The sequence below is a fragment of the Coloeus monedula genome, assembly GCF_965178545.1.
Source record: "Coloeus monedula genome assembly, chromosome: Z".
NCBI classification, from domain to species: Eukaryota; Metazoa; Chordata; class Aves; order Passeriformes; family Corvidae; genus Coloeus; species Coloeus monedula.
The window spans coordinates 46,164,416-46,187,453 of record NC_138822.1 but is presented as its reverse complement, the minus strand read 5'-3'; the positions used below and the strand labels follow the sequence as shown (position 1 = coordinate 46,187,453).

Sequence of the window (23,038 nt, the reverse complement as noted above, 5' to 3'; positions counted from 1 at the left end):
CAACTTTAAGCATGACTTCTGCAACAAAATCAATGTGTATAAGAGGATGTTCTTACAGAGTTAGCATGGACAGACCATTCTCTGGAGCTGGTGAAAATAAAAACTGGGAATTAGCTGTTGTACATTATGCTTTATCTTCAGCTATTCTGTGTTACAAAAGTTCTTCCTTCTTAGTTAAAACTAAGAGCAATCATTAAATAAATATGTCTCATAAAAATGGAGACAAGAACAGTCCCATATTTCCTGCTGCTAATGGTTGCCTGTTCTGGAGGCTTTTGTGAGCACACAACAGATTCTGGATAATTACAGAATAGTGATCCCTTTTGTCATACTGCTTTGTTTATGTTTGGAGGTTTTTTAGATTATTCCTGTAATTTATGATTGGTTAAAGCATTGAAGCACTGGAACAATGTATTTTTAGAAATTTTATTGTTATGCTATGCAATTATTAGTGTTCTTAACATTCGTGAAAATTTTAATCCAATTTTTAATCCCACATAGGCTTGTATCTTATGGAGAGGGTGGGAAATGCCAGTTTTAATGTCTGAGTCAACTGTTATTTCAGACATGTATGCAAAAGCTATACGTTCATGTATTGTGTAAAGTAAAACATAAAAATTAGATGTGTCTGAGACTGCATAAGGAAACTGAAAGTAGTAAAATCTGTGAACCAAAAAGGACTGAAAAAACCCCCAGTCTTACAAACTTAAAGGCTGACTCACAGCTGAGAGATTGTGGTGTAATCAGAATTTGGAACAAGTGGTGAGATACATGTTAGGAGGTGTAGACCAAAGTTGTGATTTGTTGTATTCATCAAGCACCAAGTGGAGAACTAGAGCTGAAAGAAAGCAAAAAAAGTTGTGCCGGTCAAATCTAAAGCATGGGGAAATGGAGTACTCATTTTGTCAGGGCCCTTATCAAAGAAAATCTGACAGAGGGGGAGGAAAAAAAAGGTGAGCTGAAAGGGCATGCAGATCTAAAAATACTTGGTGGAACTGAATAACTTTTGCCAAAAGCTGTGGACAAAAAAAAACCAAAACAAAAAATACCTACCAGTTCAGCAGAGTAGTACTCACAGTGCTGAACAAAGCTGAAAAGACCCAAATATTCTGTGATTCTTTCCTGAAGGCCATCTGTTCTAAAGAATAACTGGTGTATTTTTTGGCCATACACAAAGCCAACCCGACACCCATGAAAGATTACTCATTTAAATATATAAAAAGAAAATATGTGATAATAACACAAAAAGAGAGATGTTTCTGGCTGGTGCCAGATATTAAACTTTCCATAACATCAGGCTTGTTTTTAGAAAACAAGTTCAGCCCTCTCCATAGGGAAAGCTGTGTTTGTTGACCTGGTTGTCATTTGGGCTGGGTACAGCAGTTGCTTTTTGTCACCAGATGGCAGGAACATATTTTCTAAAAATCAAGAAGTTCTGTGATTCTGGAAGAAAACAATAATACCCAAATCCAACAATAAGATCATCGGAAGCTCCAAGTCATTTTTGAAAGAAGCAGAATTCCTGAGCTAAGTGAAACAAGAAAAAATGGCTTTGCACAGGTGTAACACACCTGTGGAGAAGAATAAACAAGACAGATTGTACTAAGAATACCATGCACGTGGATGGACTGTATAAAAAGTCTCCTGAATATGCTTCATCAAGTGGCCTGAACCGTCCTTATGTAAAGTGTACTCTTGTGCAAAACTGTTCAAGAAGCAATCTTTCCAGATCTTGAAAGGTTTTCAAAACAGAATGGAATAAATAATTTATGAAAAAGTGGTCTCAGTTTTTGTGACCATGTCTGCAAAAAAAACCTCCAGAGATGGTATCACTGCAGGCATGTCAGTTAAAACAGGAAAATGCTGCTGTTTGTGCCATGGGCCTAACAAAAGCAAGAGTAAGAAATCCTAGTCTTCCACTGACCTCAGTTCATGCAGTAAAATGCTTGTGGGTTTTTTTTTTTTTTTTGGTGACAATCGAGCTTCAGCTTAAATGATAATAAACGAGTTGTGGCCAAAAGGTCTGAGAATAAATTCAGAAATGAGAAACTTCTCACCTCTTAGGTATCATATTTGCAAAGGTAAATTCAGACCCTGAACAGAATGCTGTTGGCTGGAATATTCAGTAAGCATTTGGAAAAAATTCAGTGAGGCAAAATGTAGATCAGCTCTTAATTAATGTAAGATCTATGGGGAATTATAAGGTAGAATTGGGTTGTGAGCTGTAAAACCTGCCTGCAGAGGCAGATGGCAGCACAAAGGAGCACATGGTGGCACACAGAGGTTTGTCTCCTCCGGACCCTGGGGGCAGGAGGTGTCACAGGGCAGAGCCCTACGGAGAGGAGCTGACGGACGGGTGAACAGCGAGTGATCATCCCATAGGAGGACACTGAGAAAGTGGGTTGCTGATGTGGCAACATGGGATAGGTCACACCCTATAAGGAAATACTGTGCCTTGGAAAAGTGTATAAAACCAACTCACTCCTTTGAATAAACGATTCAGATTCCCTGCCGGTCTGGGTCCGTGATTCTGTCTCCGACAAGATCTGAGAGCGTTCAATAGAGAGGCTAATTGAAAAGACTTATTAGTGACACCTGGTGAAATTGAGTATTGAGACCATTATATTTCAGGGGCAGTTGAGAGTAGCTGAGTGACACTGCTACGGTTGGTGTGAGCATAGGCTGCTCCACAGGGGAGGGTGAGCGCCGGGATCTGCAGGTGAGGACAAGGCAGGTGCCAGCTGTGCCTTGACACAGAAATGGCACAGGTGCACAAGGAGAGCAGAGCAAGTCCAGTGACAATCACCAGGGTCAGCCATGAGTCCAGTGACTGCCACACCAGGCCCACAGTGACGAGGCAGGCCCAAAGTTTAGCTGTGATATCATGGCCAGGGGTCAGGCTGCAGGGCAGCAAGGTGCATGACCAGTCACAGGCACGGCTGCAGCGTAGCTCAGGCAAGGACTAAATGCCTTGAAAGCGTCCCTGCCCATGGTGAGTGGGTTGGAATGGGATGATCTTCAAGATCCCCTTCCAATCCAAACCATTCCATGATTCTGTGTAGGTTGTACACAGAATTGGAATTACAATATTCTCAGGTGAAGAATGTTGATTTGATTTTGGGGCCAATATACTTTCCATCTTTCAAACTCATTACCTACTATTTTTATTTGTATGTACACTTTGTCAGATGGTTAGGAAAACATTAGAAAATGTTAGGAAAGGACATATGTTAGAAGTAATTCAAACATAATGTAAAGAGCTTTTCTTAAAACGTATTATTTTGATAATTAATTCTTTCTAGAAGAAAATCTTCACGTTCACAGTTTTCAAGGAAACAGGAATTTAAGGTAACGTGAAGAAAATATGTAGTGCACAAATTATAGTGAACCTCAATGTCTGTTCTTTAGTTTGCTTTTTTAAGTTAGGAAGAGTCTAAATCACTTGTGAATTGTCATTCCACAGGGGAAATGGGCCCCAAGACCATCTTATGCAAGAAGTACTAAAATAATGTTGGATTTATAATAAAGGGTGTCTCTATGAGATAAGAATACTACTTTAATGACATATATGGGTAATGTGTCTATTAAAAGGCTTATGAGTTGCTAGAGGACATACTAAGAAACATATTTTTTCCTTCTTATCTAGACAGCTTTGAAAGAAGATTAAGAGCTGAACAGAGATATCTGAGTTAAAATTATGAACATACTTCACCTGCTATTTATTACTGAGAAAGTTAAAGGAGAAAGAATCAGTGTCATAGAGCATAGTTTTAGCATGGTTTTTATACAAATACAAAAACCTTTTTGGTGTCATTTTCCCTCTCTAGAGGGAAAACAATTTTAGTAGTATTTGTACAAAGAAAAATAACTAGTTGGTTTGGACTATTTCTTACCTTTGTGATAGTATCACTGATAAAACAAAAAATAATCAGAAGGGAATGTCAGGAGGGATGGGGAGGCATGGAGCAGGGTATCTAGTTTTCCCTAGCAGTTGTGGGAAGAGGAATGTCTGTGTTCCAGGAGGCATGCATCCAAGAGACAAATGGAAAATGTTAAGTCTCCTGGAGGCCAAAGTAGTTCATAGTTACTTAATCACTTTCTGCGACTCACTCTTGTGGCTTTACAGATCTTATGGCTTTTTTGGTATGTTTGGAAAAGCATTGTCATTCCTTCTCTAACCTGTGCAAATAATCCTCAGGACCTTTGATCACTGCAAAGATCGTAGTGTGTTCCTTCAGATGAAAGACATCTGATGGTGATTAACATACGTATCTTGTTTATACTTTTCCTATTAATTTTTTTCTGTGTTTTTCCCTGCTCCTTCAGGAGTCTTTGTGGCAGCTTTCCCCAGTCACTATATATGTAATTCACCCTTGCCTTCCATCCACGGCTTATATCTAAAAGGGTCTAAAGATACTTCCTCAAAGTGGTCTGGAGTGGCTGGAGATGAATGGGCATTTACTCAGTCCTTGATTGTTTTCATTCTGCCTTGCTTGTGATATATCCTTCTTCCCTCTTTTACTAGGTGGTGGCACACTGGTTAGTGTAATACCTCATAGTTACAGCCAGTAGACAATCTGTGCTTTTCACAGGAGCATCTGCAGCCAGCTCCTGGCAAAATTGTTGAAATGGCACAGGCTGCCTCATAAATTTGTTAGAGAAGAGTGCAATAACACTTGTGTGTTGTGCTTCCAACAATGGTGTTGTACTGCTTAATTTAATGTGATGAAGCACCGAACAAAATCAAGAGAATGCATGTAGTATAAGTTTTGAACTCCTTTACGACTTATTGCAGAGATCAGAATTCAAAATAAAATTTCTGCTAAGAGAACTGGTACTTGCTTTGGTGTTTAGGGCTTATTTTATTGTTTTCAAGGTTGTTATTGCTATTAAATATTAAATATTCTTAAAGAGAAAGGGAGAAGTTATAGGATCATCAGAAATGTTCAGTGTATATAATAACAAAGTGGCAGATGGAATTCTGATATTTTAGTACTCTCTAGAGACATGTCTAATCTAGAATTCACACAGTTCTTGTGCTTTAAAGATCTAATGCAACAACTTAGCTCATTATAAAGATGTGGGATGAATGGGTGGTGTGTCAGTCTATATCTTTTGGTAGTTAGGTCAAAGTGAGTATTTCAGTGGTAGATGTGACTGGCTATCCTACAAGGCAAAATGTTGTCATAAACTTAAAAGAGAAGTATTTAAAGTATCCAGTCTTCAGACCATTTGTACACATTAAAAATAACTTGCTATTCAAGTTCAATGGTTTTCTTGTTGGACAGTGCTTACACTGGGGTCTTGCCGCAACAGATGCAATAGATTATAAGAAGACGGCAAGTATAATAATTACAGCATGGAACAGACTGCTGGCAGATACAACAACGTAGCATTCTCTTTAATCATAGTGCTTCCCATAATGTGGGTGGCCACAGGCTGCAAACATTTCAGTCAATCCCCTCTCCATGCACCAGTGGTTGTAAAACAGAGCTGAAGTAAACAGCATTCCACAGACCATTAAGGGTTTTTAATTTTGAAAAATACAGCTTCCCTTCACCCCTCCTTTTGGCTGCTTGCTTCTGTCAGCTGTTACCTACCAAATCAGTTCTGCTTGAAGTAAATAGTATATAATGTACTATCTATGGGCTCTTTAAAATGTTTGTTGTGCTCTGTTGGGGCTTTTGTTATTAAAATACGTATTACTTTAAAACCTGAATGTTTTGGTGGTTTTTGCAGCAAGAAATAACCTCTGCCATTATGTTAAATGCTGTATTATGTTTAATTTAAAAGCTTTTCATCTTGTTTTCGTTCTCCCAATTTTTTCCTTCAATGCCCAGTGTGGTTTTGCTGTTTCTGTAAAAAGCTTTATTGTCTCTCTAGCCATTAGCAGAGTACTTTTTCTCCAGCCAGAATGAAGGGGAAATTACTGGTGTTTTTTCACCTTGTGGCCAGTTTACTCCTTTGGAAGCTGATTTCACCTCCTTGATGTTTGACATATACTCATCTGGAATTTTGAGTTTCACGGAATAGATTTAAGCAGCTAAACTTGGGTGTCATGGAAATAGTTACGCAGCATTTACAGGCCTTTTTTTGAGTATGTAAATCAGCTGCAGTTGAGGACAGATGATTTCTTCTGTTTTATAAGTGCATGTGCATGAAAGGATGTATTTTGATAGATGAGTTTTTACATTGTAATTAGGCATATGTGGAATCAAGTATGTAAATGAGCTTGAAAGAAATGTCTCAAGTGTCACTGGGTAACTGATAGTTCAAAGTCAATTTTCTTTTGAATCAAAACAGAGGACAAAAGACTCAAATGAAATATAGGCATGTGTTTAAGATCTGATGCAATTAATTAAAACCCAATCCCTTATTGAACTCCTATTGCAATAAGGGACTTTTCAACTTTTAAAATAATTGTTAAAATTCAGTTTTAAGAATCAAGTCAGCTTGCTCTGCAATGAGTCCCAAGGGAGTAAAGAGCAGGCACTTTTCTCTGTCCTATGTGCCACTAGTTTGTGTTCCAGGTAACAAGGACTTTATCCTTTTGAAGTGTGCACTTCCTAAGGTGTACACACGTTAGGAAACCCATGTCTCATAGCAGTGTTTGCTAAAAATTTGACACATCTGCCTCTTAAACTTGTTAATGTACAGTTCTGTTAAAGGTTAAAGACCCCAAAATTCTTAGGTGTGGTTAGAGCGGGTGGCTTCTGGGTGAGGGGGAATATTGCAGTGAAAATGGGAATTGACTGATGAATCAAAGATGAGTAATTGATACAGTGATAGTACATATTCAAGATTTCTAGTAGAATATGTTGTAAAACAATTTAGTTCACAAAGGATGGGAGGGTGATAAAAGATGTTAAACCTATTTGTACAAGAAGGACAGGGGCTGGAGCGTTTTAACATAGTGAGAAAACATTTTAGAATAAAGATGGCTTTTCACATACAGCACATAAATGATTTCTAATCCTTGTCGTCTTGAAGTTTTACTGAGTTCACTGCTGTTGCTCTTTCAGTTTTTGTAAAGTCAGCCAGAGGGAGTGCTTGGTAATTTCTAACATTTTGAAGATTATACATCTAAATACTTAGTTAGTCTTCTCACTAGCTCTTTTGAGAATCAGCATTTTAAGCTGATTTGGACCTTCTCTGGTCACCTGTAGATAGTTACCTTGGTAGGATGTAAGTGGATTTGCAATGTTTTCAAATTTGCAAGCATTACCATAGTCTTCTGGTTGAAAATAGAACGATATTATGAATGGGCTGGGAGAAAATAGACCTCTCTTATTCAAATATAGTTCTTTAACAATGCCAAGCTAACATGATTATAGAGGATTTCTTGGCTTCTGGGCCAAAATAAACAGAAGCTAAGTATGTCGAAGAGCAAAATGAGAAACCAAGAATTCTACTTCCCTGCAAGGCTGCTTGAGCTTTAACAGCAAGTGTCACAATTTGCTAGCCAACTGACATTTCTCAGAGCACTTTAGTTGTGCCAGGTGGCTCTAGTAAAGAATAATGATTTGTTGCTGAGACATTAAAAAAAGTCTCTATTTGAAGAAATTCTACTGGCATTAGATACTTTTGCTCAATCTAGCATAACTGTGACCAGCAGTTGTTGTATCACCATTATAGGTGTATTTTGTGGTTTTTTTGCTAAGAAGTTCAGTGGACATTTTTGTCCCCTTAAACTTTTAATGGCATGATATGTAGTAAATCCAAACCCAAAGTGATTAATTTTTCCTGAATATCATTGTAAATTAGGTATAGTATTTGCAGTGGGTACCTATTGGAAATATAAAAATCAGACACTGGGTACATATATTCATTGAAAAAAGCATAAATTTGAGATTATAATTTTTCTAGAAATTATGGAACTCACAGATTAAAAGTGAAACAATTTTACAGTCCATCCACTCTTTCTAATTAATTCATCCCTCTTTGCCACATCATTTTTGTGTGGATTTAAGGAATTCTTCAGTGGGAAGCTTGTATTTTGGCTTTTGAAAATTGTGGAGGGAAGAAGGAAATTAATTCTAAATCTCTGGCTGGTTAAACCAGAGAGCTTTAAAAAAAAAGAAAAAAAGATTTATGGTTGACTCCAGTAGAGCTATTGAATTTCCTTTTGTAAGTTAGTGTAAATGTGTGTTTTATTTCAGCATCAAAAGTCTCCCCTCTTTTAAGAAGAAGAGTAATAGCACTTTCTAGGTGGGTGTTTCTTAAAGAGAAAGGAGAGCGAAAAGGGAAGGAGATTTGAAACTGCTTTTCCTGTCTGAGGCCAAGAGCAGACTCAAAGCTTGCCAGCCCGACAGTTCTTTAGCTTCTTTCTTATGATTTCTGAGGGTTTTGTTAGTGACTTGCAGATGGAGCTTAGGCTTTGGAACTCATCCATTAAAAAGATGCATGGCCTTAGCCACAGTAGTAGTGCAACATGTTTTTACTGTAGCGGTGTCACAGAATGTAACTGAGCTTGAATTGGTGAGGGAACAACAATGCAGCCTTCCCTTCCCCTCCCCATAATTTTCTTTTCCACATTTCATTTGGAAATTAGGATCATGTAACATTTATCATCCATTTTAGGAAACAGAGGTAGAATATGAGCCTAGTCTTTTTACTAAGCTACATATATGAGCAACAGTAATACAGTTCGTAGCATACTTTAAGGAAAAAGCATATTTGTCTCAATGGATTTTTGACTTTTTTTCAGTTAAGTTTTTCTAGTAGGTTTTCATGGTCCTGTAAGGTATTTTTGCCATACTTTTTTACTATTTTTAAACAGCAAATTGTAGTTACGATTGTTAAAACATTAAGTTAAGGAAATTGGCCTAATGTAAGAGCATTTAAAGCAGCTTTACTGCAAACACTGACTGAAAATGAGCCTGCTTACATTCTTCAGGGACAGAACAGGGTTAAGGGCTCTATTACATCAGATATAGTGTGGAGAACTTCACAGAATCTGTGTTTTTGTGTCTGGGAATATGTGAAAAGCAATGAAGTCTGTGTATTAATTTTCTGAAAGAATAGTATTATTCCTGGGGTTTTTGTTTTTAACCCAAAAGCAAAATTAATTCAGTCTAGTCATTTATCTGCAGATTTTCTGTAACTTGATCACATGCTTAAATGGCATGATCCTTGTCTCTGTAGGAGTGTTTAGCAGAATAATTTGTTTATGATCAACTAGTCTGTCATGGTTATCAATGGAGATTTAGATGTAGGCATATGTCAGACGTTCCTTCCAAGTGAAGAAGGACTAAAATGAGAAGCTTCAGTAAATCCAGAACATGTACTTGTGGCCAGCAGTTTTATTTAGTGTGCTGGTATAGAATTTAGCTAATGAAAACCATCCCGTAGATGCATGTATCCATAAACTGTGCTGAAATAAGAAAACTTCCTGACAGTAAATGTCAGAAAGAAATATAGGAAGGAAACCCCTCCTAGCCCTATACTTAGGGACTTTGGCCTTAATTAACTAAATTACTTAAGAATATTTCAAGCTTTCTTAATGTTAATTGAAACTGAAGTGATTTCTTTTTTGCAGAAGCTCTGAGTGGTTACTGGAATAGACTCAGTTTGGTAAAGTAAACAGGTTATGTTGACTAGCTAATCATTGAAATGTATGTATGTATGTACGTAATTTAACATTTTGTCTGTCTGAAATGTGCTTTTACCAGTTTTAAAGGAGAAATTGCACATTTTGGTTACATTATCGATGGTATATTTAAGGATATTTTAACAATTTTTTACTATTTTTTAGTGTATAAAATATGTTCTTACATACTGATAGTTGTTGTTCACAAATATATGCCATGTAATTTCCTCTAATTGATACACTGAGAATTTTATAAACTGTTGAGAAAACAGAATTTTTTTGAGTAAAACAGTGCTTTGAAAGCTGGATTATATTTAAATCTCTATGATGTTTGATACCTTATATTCTTTTACATTTTGATTTTGGTCTGCAGAAACCTATTTTTCTGTCTCTTACTGGAGCCATGGAGCAAGTGAGCAAGAGGTCTTAGAAGGAAAATGAAAAGTCACAGACTTTGTTGTGAATGGATAAGTGTGTGGAAATAATACGAATTGTGTTATGTCAGCATCCCACTCACAGAATGGATTTCATAAACAGTTGGTGGAATGGTCTCTAAATGAACATGCTGCTTTGTCATTTACAGACTTAGCCACTATGATTCTTCAGAACTGGCTGCTTATTTCATAGTAAGAAGGTTTTAAAAATACCAAACCTGTTTGTGTTTTATTGTTAGTCATTTAATCTAGAGGATATGGGACACAATAAAACTCATAGACCTTTGGGCAGGACTTCTAAGAAAATGTTGCTAAAAAATATTTACAGGAGTTTGGTTTGGTCTGAGCTGCTGAAAGCTAGCAAACAAACAAGTTAACTTATATTTAAATAAATTAGAACAATGTGTATATCTTATTTACTGAGGACTTTGTTTAAATTATTTAGGAAGTAATGTGGCCCGTTAGAATCCTATTATGTGGTACTTTTGGAAAAAACCTATTATATAGTATTTTAATTTTTTTTTAATAATGACTGGAAATATTGTCTGATTTATCTTTAATGTTGAAATCAATTATACAGTTTCTAAGTACTTTTTTAGCCAGATTGGAAATAGATTTGACTTCTTGTCTTCTAGACTTGTGTTGAAAGCAATGGGCCATCTGGCTGTAGAGGAAACACCTAAGAACAACATTGCTGCACAGACTATTGAAATCATTGACATACAAGAAATTCTCTCCAAAATCTGGTTAAATGTGAATAAGAAATAGCACTTACTTCTAAAGCTTCCTCTGAATAAGATGTAGTTTTTCATATTATACCTGCTTTTTTTTTAGCAGATCTGAGGAAATCTGGTTCCTCTTGAAGCAGATAGAAAGGTCAGAAATAAACCTGTTACTAGACCAGATTTCAGAAATTTTCCCTTGGGTATCTGTGCTGTACTTACTCCAACAGATTCACACAGATCATAATTTTCAACAAAGTGTCGTTAATGGTCTCTTCTCAAAAACTCACTGCACTCTTTGTTTTCAAGGAGAATATACTTAAGAGAAGTATTCTTTAGAATAAATGATAGATTAATCAGTTCCATCCTACTCTTCTGTTGCTTCGATAGACTCATCCAAGATGGCAAAAAAGAGTTCAGTAGCATCATTGGGAAGTCTTAATCAGTGTCAGGTTTGAATGGCTTATCCCAGTGAAACCATCCATCTCAGCTGTTCAAAATACTTTGGAGCTGTTGATTTTCACATCTGCTTCTGAGGACATTCAGAACCATAAATATTTTGGAAAGAGTGTGTTGAGAAGTTTCCAGAAATAAATTGGTTTATCTGGCTCCCCTGGAATGTCTTTGAAACTGTGTCATAAATTCCAGGACAGTTGCTACACAAATAGAGTTACTGGCATAAAACTTGCCATCCTGTAATAAAAATCAAGTTCTGTTTATGTGTTGATGTCTAATTTCAGAAGTAATTGAGCCTTTAATTCAAGGTTCTATATTTTTCCCTATTCACTTGTGCAGGAAAATATTGGCTATTTCAGAAAGAAAAGGGGTAAAAGAGCTTTTGTACCCCTGCTTGGTAAATACAGTATCAGAGACTAAAGCGCCTCCTGCCTTGCTGGATTGGTGGACACTAGATGAGTTGGTATCTGTCTTGGGCTGTGTTTACTTAAATAAGTGGAGGGACAAGTTCTGTTCCAGAAGAGTAATTTCCAGGCTTTCACAGATTCATACGCCTCATGACATGATTGTCTCTGAGTAACAAAGTTATGGAGTAACTCAACAAATCTCTTGTAGCACGTGGAAATCAGCCTTCATCACTTAAAGAGGAGTATCAAAAGATTTAGCTTAGCTTATGTGAAAACTGTGTTGCTTAGTCCTCTTTAGAATCATAGAGGTTGGAAAAGACCTATAAGATCACCAAGTCCCATATTAACACAGCACTGCCATGTTGCCACCTCAGCATGTCCCCAAGTGCCACATCTACACGCCTTTTGAACGCTTCCAGAAGTGATGATGCCACCACTAACAGAACAGCCTATTCCAATGCCTGACTACCCTGTCAAGAAATTTTTCCTAATACCCAATCTAAACCTCCTGTGGTGCAATTTGAGACCATGTCTTCTTGTCCTGTCACTTCTTACTGAGACTGTAACAGAAGAGACCAGTCCCCACCTGGCTGCCCCTGCCTTTAAGGCAGTTGTAGAGAACAGTACGGTCTCCCCTCCTTTTCTCCAGGCTAAACAGCCCCCGCTCCCACAGCTGCATCTCACAGGACCTGTGCTCCAGACTTTTCACCAGCTCTGATGCCCTTCTCTGGACTCACTCCAGCACTTCAAATGTCCTTCTTGTCGTAAGTGGCCCAGAACTGGCCTTGGGATATAAGGTGTGGCTTCACCAGTGCTGAGTACAGGGGGACTGTCACTGCCCTGTTCCTGCTGGCCACCCTATTGCTGATACAGGCCAGGATGCCATTGGCCTTCTTGGCCACCTGTGCACACACTGGCTTGTGTTCAGCCACTGTTGACCAGCACCCCCAGGTCCTTTTTCGGCTGGGCAGCTTTCCAGTCTCTCTTGCCCCAGCCTGTAGTGCTGCCTGGGGTTGTTGTGATCCAAGGGTTGGACCCAGCACTTCACCATATCACACCTCATACCACTGGCCTCAGCCCATTGAATCAGCCTGTCCAGATCTTTCTGCAGAGCCTTCCTACCCTCCAGCAGATCATCTCTCCCACCCAACTTGGTTTCATCTGCAGACTGACTGAGGGGGCACTGTAGAGGATCAGATCTGAGCATGTTTTGTCTCAGACATTCTGAGTATTGCTACAGGAAAGGTGTAATTGGAGGAGAGGGTCCGTGGAGCTGGGGCAGTGCTGTTCTGAGCCAAGTTCCTATTCTGCCTTGAGACTCAGTCCCCCACCCCCACCTCACTTCTTGGAGAAGGGCTGGCTGTACATGAGTGAACAAAACTGTGTGACAAATCTAATTTACATAAAAAGGCATGCACCAGGTATACTATAAAAGGGAGTGAATCAGGTCCCCTCTATTTTTTCTCTGGCTTTCTTTCTTTTTTCTCTCTTTCTCCTCTTTCTCTTTTGTTTTATTTGTCTTGATATCCTAGCTCTGGACCATCCACATGACAGGACCACTGTGAGATCTAAGGTCTGGAGATAAAAATTTGTTTTCTTCCCTTGCTTTACCTCAGCAAATCATATCCTATTCTCATACTCCATACTGAACTTTGTTGTGGGAGTGTGAAGATAGTGGAGGTATGTTACGGCTTGTCAACCACCACCTTTGAGTCAGGGTGTTGTGGTTTGTGAGCCACAAATACTGGTGTGCTAGCCAGCATGTCTTGTAAGTATTTAAGGGCTTGCTAGCCAGCACCTTTTCAGTCTAAGCAGTGGGCTGGTTGCTGTAGTTAAGACAACTGCACAATAAAACAGGAGTTTCCTGACACTGGTCTGGTGTCTTGTTCAGCCTGATGAGGATCTATAATGAGCATCACGCCCCATACCAATGGGCTGTGACATGCACTCGTTCCCTTTATCCACATCATCAGTAAAGATGTTAAACAGGAATGACCTCAACACTAAGCCCTGGGCAACACCAGTAGTGACTGGAGACCAACTGGATGTAACTTCATTCACCACCACTCTCTGGGATGGCCATCCAGCCAGTTTTACACACGAAGGGTGTACTCAGGCCTTGAGTAGCCATTTTCTCCAGAAGAGTGCTGTGGGAAATGGTGTCAAAGGCTTTACTTAAGTAAAGTTATGAAGATGATAAAAGGTCTAGAGAGGAAGCCATACAAGGAGTAGCAGATGTCACTCAGTTTGTTTAGCCTGGAAAAGAGGAGACTGACAGGAGACCTCATTGGGGTCTTCAGCAAGGAGACTGAGGGAAGATCTCATTGGGGTATTCAACATTCTCATGAAGGGAAGAGGAGAGACAGGCACTGATCTCTTCTCTCTAATGACCAGTGACAGGACCCGAGGACATGACATGAAGTTGTGTTGGGGGAGGTTTAGGCTGGATAATAGAAAAATGTTCTTCACCCAGAGCGGGGTTGGGCACAGGAGCAGGCTCCCCAGGGAAGTGGTCACAGCACCAGCCTGACAGAGTTCAAGAAGCATTTGGGCAATGCTCTCAGGCATATGGTGTGATTCTTGAGGATGTCCTGTGCAGGGGCAGGAGATGGACTCAATGATCCTTGCAGATCCCTTCTGCAGATGATTCCCCACTCAGAACATGATTCCATGTAAAAATCCAGGTATACAACATCCACAGCCTTTTCCTCATCCAGTAAGCGTATCTCCTTGTCAGAGAAGGAGACCAGGTTAGTTAAGCAGGATAGCTTTACTGTAGGATAGCTTTACTGACAGATACATGGGGTGATAACCAGCAAAACAGTCACTTGTTTTCTCCATTTGTATTCTCAGAAATCTTTAGTTTCAAGTCTATTCTCATTCCTTCCATTTTCCTGAGTGAATTAATTTGGGATAGCCTCTATATATATAAATCTGCAAGTCAGAGGAGTAAATGTCAAATCAGGCCTCCACTATAGGATCTTGTAGATATGAACCAATGTGCTTACACTGATAAAGAAATGAGTTTATGTCTTTATGATAATGCTCGTAGGATTATCTGCCTGTCAAAGATATTAGAAATCTCTCTGCAGTGGTAGATTTTGAATTATCTGCAGTATTACTCAGTATAAATTGCATCAATATAATAAAGCGACTGGCAAGGTTGTTCAGAGAAGCTGGTCATTGTGAGGGCTTTATTATTCATTAATTCAGTTTCAGGTTGAATGGGAGTTTGTCACAGAACTTTAGTCCTAGGCCATGGGGATGGATTTCTTCTCTTGCAACTAGAACCAAGGTGGTTTCCTTCTTACTTACTCAGTGGTGAGAGAAATCAAGAAAAAAAAGTCACTTCTGATATTACAGTATGCCTGACTGGTGTTCATTCTCCCAAATCAGCCACCTTGATTCTGGAAATGCAAAAATAAAAGACACCTTGTTATTTTTCCTTTTGAATGCAGCATTTCTGCTGCAGATTGATCCACTTTCCTGGCTTGTAGAATGTGGTATTAGTGGATTAGACAGTGAGTGGTAATTGATTCACTGCCAGGAATAACTGATGATTATGTAGATCTACAGTTGTTAATTTTGCTGGAGTAGTGTAGGATCTCTGACTGATATCATCAATACAGGAGTGCATTTAGTACCGACAGTTTTTTTATCATGTACTTGAATACCTTGCAGGTATTGATCTTGAAATGATTCCTTAAAAGTCATCAGGATCAAATTACTGATCTCTCTGACCCCAGAAACCCATACTGTGGCTGTGTAATATGTCATGTTTTTTGATTTTCCAAAGTGCTTTTGGGGGGATTCATAATGTAATAGTGGAATCTATCACTATGTTTGAATATTTGTATTGCTTGCTGTATATGTGAGAAAATCTGAAATCTTTTAGATTTCTCTGTAGTACTTTCTGAAAGAGTTAATTTCAAAAATGAATGAAGAAACTTTAATGGAAGAGAATGTTGTTTTACACTCAGTCTTTGAGCTAGTTTTAACCAAATTCTACAGTATGATGTGAAATAATGCTTTAGATCTGAGAATGACTGGATTTTAAACTTTGTGAACTTCAAACCCAACTGTTTCATTGCCATTTAGTTAAAAATTAGCCATTCCTGGTTTGCACTGTCTTTTTGATAATCAAGTTAATGATATATAGGACAAAAGAGGATGGACAAATATGAAAAAAGAATTACCTGATTTTTTTTTTTTTTTCTCAGTCAGATTTTCTTATTAGAGAGTGTCTCTTGGAATGGTTTGTTTCTTTTATATTTTCATGTTCTAAGTGGAAAAGCTTTTAAGAGCAAGAAAGCTTTTAAACTGAAAAAGACAAATGCTTTAACTTATCGTTAACAAATCTCTTACGTTTGTTGCATGTAGGGATGTCTCAGACTTTCCACTGCAACAGTGTCAGTAAAATGGAATACATAAGACATAGAACTAAATTTTAAATGTTTTCCATCTTTAATACCTATTTGACTTATATATACCTAATAGCTCCTTTCATCTTGACTACAGTATCTCCTTGCCTTTGTTTCCCTTGCCCCCTTCTGGCTGTTCAGAGGTTTTGTACATTTCAAGAGAAAAAAGTCTACACATTCCTTGCATGGAGCTAGTAAATTGAAAATGAAACAACAAAAACCACCAAACAAGTAAATAAACAAACAAAACCATAAAACAGTACCAAACCAAAAAACAGTCCAGGAAACTGTTGTAGGACATATGCAGACTCTGGTGATGTATAGTAATTTTATCTTCTCTTTTCTTCTATCACTTGGTTAACACTGGCCGTTACACAAGGGTAGGGGGAAAGTACTTTTGAAAGTACTCTTCACAAAAGGTGTTTGATTATTTTTATCTTTAGGAAAATTCTGGTTACAGAAAGGGTCATTAGGTAGTGTTACAGGTGAATATATGGGGTTTTAAGCTACTCCCTCATTTAGCTGTCATTACCTGCCATGTCAACCTGTCAAATCCTTTTCAGAGATTTTTGTGTTTATTGTCACTGGTCAAGCTTTTTGTAAGTCTTTCACTAAGCAATCCAATAGATTTTGTACTTTTCAAGCCCCTTCCTTACCTCTAACAAAAGTGGGATCCCAGGTTTGTTGTTGTAACACATCTTTTATTTTGTTTTCAGCTTGCAGTTTGGTCCCTTGTCTCATTCTACTTGGCAAACTGTCCTATTTTGTAGGAACTAATTGTCTGAACCCTCGATAATGCTCTGAAAAGAAAATTTAACTTTAGTAATAGTTGCAAAAGACAATAAAAATACTGTCTTGTACAGTTTAATAGATTTTAGCTTTCACTTTTGACATATTATGAGGCTTGTACATTTTGAAAATCTGCTCTTTTCTGCTTTTTCTTAAGAATGCAAAAATCGAATGTAAGTTACTACTTTGAAACTCTGTTTTGCAACAGCATTTTCCCTCCTCTTTGGTTTTAGGGAATTCACTGAACGGCAATAGAACAGCAGTTTCTCCTGTTGAGGGCTATCTAGGAAAAAAGGTTTACAATGAAGGAAAAGGATATTTAGGCATTTAACATAACTCTTCAAGGTAGTAAAAGAATCCTGGAGTATGATAAATAAGGTATCCCAAATGCTTGTAACTTATTTTGATAACAGTGAATTTTCTTAGACCTCTGGTGTACTTCTGCTGATTCTTCTCTCTCACATCAATCAAACATGGAACACATAGATTGAATATATCTAAATCGAGGATTTCTGAAGCAGTTGCTCAGGGATGTTCAACAAAAGCATGTATAAATACTTGAGTTTCTGAAAGGAGGAAATGACTTAATGAGATTTCTATTTTTTTGGTCTCAAAACCTTTCATGAGGTTCCTCTTTTTATTAATAAGAATACATAGAATGAAGCGGTCTAAACCCATGAAAGTCACAGAGCATTCATCTGAACTTTCTTTTAATAATATATTTTTTAAATGAAGGTCTTTTTCAGTGTATACTAATCCTAACCCTCTGCTACAAAGAATTTTATATACTTAGTGACATACAAAGTGTAATCTAGTTTATCCTTTAAGTGTCAATGATACATAAAGCCCTGAAATGAACCCTAGAAAGGGAATATAACTGTTGTTATATCAGCATGTAGCAATCGAGAACAGGAAGAAATGAAAGTTGTAAGAAATACAGAGCAGATTGTTTGATAACCAACATAGAACTACCTCTGCCAAATCTATTAGTCTGACTAAGAATCTATCATCAAAGAATTGCTTAGGTTATTGTATGATGTACTTAAAAGGTTTTAATGAGATGTAAAGCATTTTGTAATGAAACTGGTAGAAAAGTAAATGTCAAGATAAGGTTTTATCATCATCTTCTCAAGATAATGAGGAAATTAAGCAAATTACATTATGAGGCCAGACCCTAAATCCCAGGACATCTTGAAAGAGTGACATGGAAAAGTAGATGCTAATTTCACACTTTCTTTTCTTGATCATGGTACTGATCAAGACTACAGATGATTGAAATGGCTCCCAGACAACTGAAACATAGCAAAGGTCTGTATGATTTTGGTGTGAATGGTCTCCATTGCTATTGGACAACTGCTGAAATCGTGTGGTGTGTGTGAACCCACACTTGATTGTAGCAGCTGCAGCATTTTCCTGATGCTTGGTGGGAGCTGTCTGCTCTTCTGTGTCAGTGGTGTGAAATGGCCACAGCCGATCAAAAGACCTTACCCCAGACAGAGTTCAAAAGCTGTCATATCTCCTTACACAGCTTGTTGTAGCCTGGTGCTTTATTGCCATTCTCTTGATTTCCCAGAGTTTGCTGTGCCATCTCCTTTCTTCTTCTAAGTGGGAAAGTAACGAAGCTGAAACTAGTACATTTGTATCAGCTCTGGGCTACACGTCAGCAGATTATTATTGTCACTTGGTTAAAAATGTAAGTATTTTTTGTAATTGAGATTTTGTTAATAATAAATCACCAGTTTATAAGCACATACATGGAGCTGTCATTGTGATAAAGAACATGAACTGAACTTTGTTTATCTTTTCTTACCTCAGTTACTTTTACAACCTTTTAAGGGAAAAAATGAATTGGGAGATCTCTGGACAAATGAGAATTTTTTTTATTAGATTACACTGTAATAGATGCTCATAAAAACAAAATTCCCATTGCTGTTGTGCTATAACAAAAAAAAACCCTATTTTTTTTTTCCCCTTGAAGTTAAAATTATATTATTGTTTTATGTATTAGAATGTAACTTCTGAATGTTTTCTTTACCGTATCCACTGCATTTAAAATGGAAAATGAACCCTGAATGTTAGGTAAAGTCACTTTTATATTTAGGATATATAAAAATAGTGGGAATAATATTTCATAGTATATTGACTTGAATTAGATAAAGCATGAAAAAATTGTTAGTAATGGTCTTCTGAAAGTTTTGCCTTAACTCCTGGGGAGGCAGAGCTAAAATGAACATAATTTTAGTTTTAAAATGTATAAAGTATATAATGTGTTACAATAATGTTTTGCAGTACAGTTTGTTCAGTGATTAGGAGAGCTTCAATTTGACATCAACAGTTAAAAAATCAAAAAAATCAAAATAGATGAACAGAGAAAGTTATTAACATTTACAGTACCTCAGTCACATACAGAACCATGCAACTAATGTCTGCTTATTGGCAGTAAATGTAATGTATTTTATTTTATTTATCTTTATTTTATTTAACAGATGGTCGTTTCATTAGTAACAGAACTCAGAGAAAACCAGTTCAATGGACTTAACATTCAGGGGAGGTAGGTGTTATCTAAACATAATTTTGGTATGTTTTGGTTTGGGTCATTACAGTTCAGTGAGGATCATTTTACAGTCTTGGGCAACTTAGGCTTCAGTTGAAAAGTGTTGGATACATATGTAGATAATTTAAGGTGTGGACGACCTTGTTAAGTTGGGCTTCACCTAAGAGTTTTTACTTAACCTAGGAGTCACAGAATGGTTGGAAGGGACCTTCAAAGACCATTTGCTTAATGCTGCTGTTGTCACTATTTTTCACATGATCATGCCTTTTTGCTGTCTGATTTGTACCTTTCTACTGAGCTTGAAATGCTGATCATAGCCTTTTGTTGGTACTGTAAAAATTAGGTCATTTGAATGTCAGTAGACGCTTTTGATTGCATTTAAATTGAATGAATTGCAGCTAAAAAAACAACTGAAAAAATGAGGATAGATATTTTTAATATAAACTATGAATTAAAGTTGTGTCTTCTGTTTTAAGTTTATTCAATTTACTAAATTATTAATAATAGAGTAATAAATAAAAATAAGCAATACTTATTTAATAAGTAAATTATTAGTGATTAAATAATTACACTAACAGTGTCATGTAATAAACTAAATGAAATTGTTATTAAATAGTAAAATAACTAATAAGTAAATTAAAACATTTGAATATTAATAAAATTGGAATAATTAACAGTTAATTAATTGAATTAAAGAAAATGCCCATGCACATTCTGTTGTCCTTAGAGTCAAAAGGGATGCTATGAAGAAAAGAGTTTTATGACCTATTTTATACCACATAGCTTGTAAAATTACAGGAAACAAGAAGCTGATTGAAGTATCTTTCTTGTATCATGCGCCAGAAACTTGGCTCTTCTCTCTGGTAAGAAAGGTTAAATGAGCTGAATTAGTTTAGAACAGACATTAGTATTAAAATCATGGACACAGTTAATGAGGGGTATCACAAAGTTTCATTCCATGTAGGAAATAAACACCCACATTTTAAAAAGTAGGATGAAACAGACTTAGCTTGGTTGAGGTTGCTGGGAAGAGGAATACTGGATTTCTGCTGGGAGAAAGGGAGAACTTTGAACTTAGGTGGATTTTTGAGTGTAGAAATTGTGATATGGCTGTTTATTCAAATTCCTGAGGCAAAAGTAGTCTGCTTTTACAGGTGTACATTTTCTCCTTTCTCCATTTAGTGATACTTTAAAAAACTCAGATGACAGTGTCTGTGCAAATTCATGGTACACAGTGGAGTGCATTGTGCACTATTCACCAAGAACATATTTTGAAGATTATGTAGTAAACTTTGCTAATCCTGCATAAGGAATTAGAAATATAATTTTGCAAAGGGAACTGATTTAGAGTTTCAGGTCTGTGTATCCTGGAAAATACTGCTGCACAATAAGGTCTTCCCAATAATTACCATTCCTACAAAAACACTTGTAGCAAAAGTGCATTTTGAAGTATTTCAGTATAAGAAGACTTAAACACGTATTTAATCAGATAACTACTCAGAAATGTGCATCTTTGAAAATACATCATGTTATATTTCTCTCTCTGTTTATATGATAATGATTAGTACCTCATGTCCACACTGCTGAGCAGCATCTTAATTCCCCTCTCAGGTCTTCAGGGGTGATACTGGTAACTCCCCAAAGAAAATAGTTTCAGGTTCTTGCAGAGAATGCACTTCATTTAGTGAATCAGGAGGAACTTGCAGGAACTCAGGGAAGCCTTTTACGAACAATCTAGCACCCTTTAATTTGCTAGAATTCAGTATTTCATAGTTCTTGGTCTTTATAAGTGTCTTCCTGTCAAAACTACAGTTTCATGTGCTAGGAACAATATATATTCTCTGGGAAAGTTGTGATTTCTTTTTGCAAATGTAGTCTCTGCCATTTTAATTTTTTTAATGTTCCAAAGGTTCCGTATTTTCTTTATGTTCCAGATTCCACTGTCTTTGATAATTTCCAACCACGTAGTGTTAGTGAGAAGATCCAATGAGTGTTTCGTATATTAAGATCCAAAGGTGCTGCATATTCCTTCAGCTGTAGGGCTGTAGATCTGTAAGCAAAAATTTTTCAGCTGAGCACTTGAAGACAGCAGGATTCATAAATTGTTTCTGTTGAGAGGAGAGAGGGGTTAAAAAAGCAACAGGAGGCCTGAAAGGCAGCTAGGTTGTCTCTTCTGGAGTTCCAGGAAACTTACATGAAAGCTATGAATCTGTAATCTTCCATCTGGGAAAGACAAAGCACTGTCTAGTAGGAAGGACAGGGTGATGGAACCAACACAACTGGTTTCAATTCAGAATTGTGTTGATATCCCTTAAATGGTTTGCTTTGAGCATTTAAATATCAAAATTTTATCTGACTTCTTAACATTCTGCACACAATAAGGAATGATATGTCAACAGTCATTCTAGTAAATAATTTTTCAGCAGTTAAGTATGCATCTCTTACATTTAATCTTCTGTGATTAATTAATATCCTTTTTTTAGCTTAACAGTTTAGAAATTATGACTTTTCTGAAATATGAACTGTGTTTATTTTTTCCTTCAGCATTTCAGCCAGTCGTGTGAATGCTGTGTCCATTTTCTGTGTGCCTCTCATTACTTTGCCTGACTTAACTCCATTGCTGGAAACTCTCCTTCTTTACCACGGAGGTTCATCAAAAGAAATTCTCAGTTCAGAGTTTCTAGAGGCTGTGAATGAGGCCTTTTTAAAGTAAGTAGCAGGGTTTGTGTTATTGTTTTGCTTTTTCATAAAGATTATCAATTCAATTCAATGTCTCTTGTCTAGGTTTGTATGCTGAATGCACTGTATACCTGCCTTCTAGTAAAATACTACCTTTGCATTTGAATAGCAGAGCTTGTGGGCCAAAGCAGAATTTTACACTGATGCACAAGTTGTGGCATAGCAGCTTCAAATATTGGCTGGGTTTTTGTCCCACCTATTCCCTAAAAAGGAGGTTAAAACCTTCAACAGATTTTAGTAATTTTGTGGAAATTGTGATAATTTTTCATAGAAATGTCATTTGCCTGTCATATAAGTATATTAGGATTCCTAACGTGAAATTTTGGGAGCCATTTTAATTTTTCTGTGTGTAAGATAGATTCTTATGTTTGATGTTTTCATAATTCTTTCCAGTTTTGTAGTTTTTGTTTTATTTTGGTTGTTTTGTTCTTTTATTGGGTTTTTTTTTTGGTTTTTGATTTTTGGTTTTGGGGTTTTTTTTGTGGTTTTTTGGTTTGGTTTGGTTTTTTTATTTTATTTTGGTTTGGGATTTTTTGTTTTTTTTGTGAAATTTGTTCTCCTGGTTTTCAGCAGATTCGTTTTAATGAGTTTGAGAGAGGAGCAATTTGTGAAATACAGCTTTGTTTGTTTGCTACCACTAAACCCACTGTTCTGATAAAATCAGTCTATGGATGAAAACCAGCTGAGTGAAGCTGAACATCAGTAAGGCTGGCTGTGCCAGGAAAGGGAGGATGTCAGGGAAAGCACAGCTACTTTTGCTTGAGAATTGCTTTGTTCAACATGCAGCTGAGGCGCTATATTATAAACAAATTTTTTATGCTAGAAAATGTCCCTTGTGAATACTTTATGTCAATTATCCATTTTTCTCCTGTTTTTAATCAGTTTTAATTGCTTCCTCTGTACTCATAATTTCTGAGATGTTCTAAT

At 37.0% G+C, this 23,038-nt stretch overlaps 1 protein-coding gene across 1 annotated transcript in view; it reads left to right on the top strand.

The window, feature by feature from the left end:
* The window catches only part of FANCC (FA complementation group C), a 62,764-nt gene that overhangs the window by 15,227 nt on the left and 24,499 nt on the right, over positions 1-23,038 (top strand). The window contains exons 4-6 of the mRNA XM_082300941.1: positions 18,392-18,511; positions 19,305-19,369; positions 21,917-22,081. Coding sequence (XP_082157067.1) covers positions 18,392-18,511; positions 19,305-19,369; positions 21,917-22,081 — 350 coding nt within the window. The remainder of the gene's footprint in view (positions 1-18,391; positions 18,512-19,304; positions 19,370-21,916; positions 22,082-23,038) is intronic.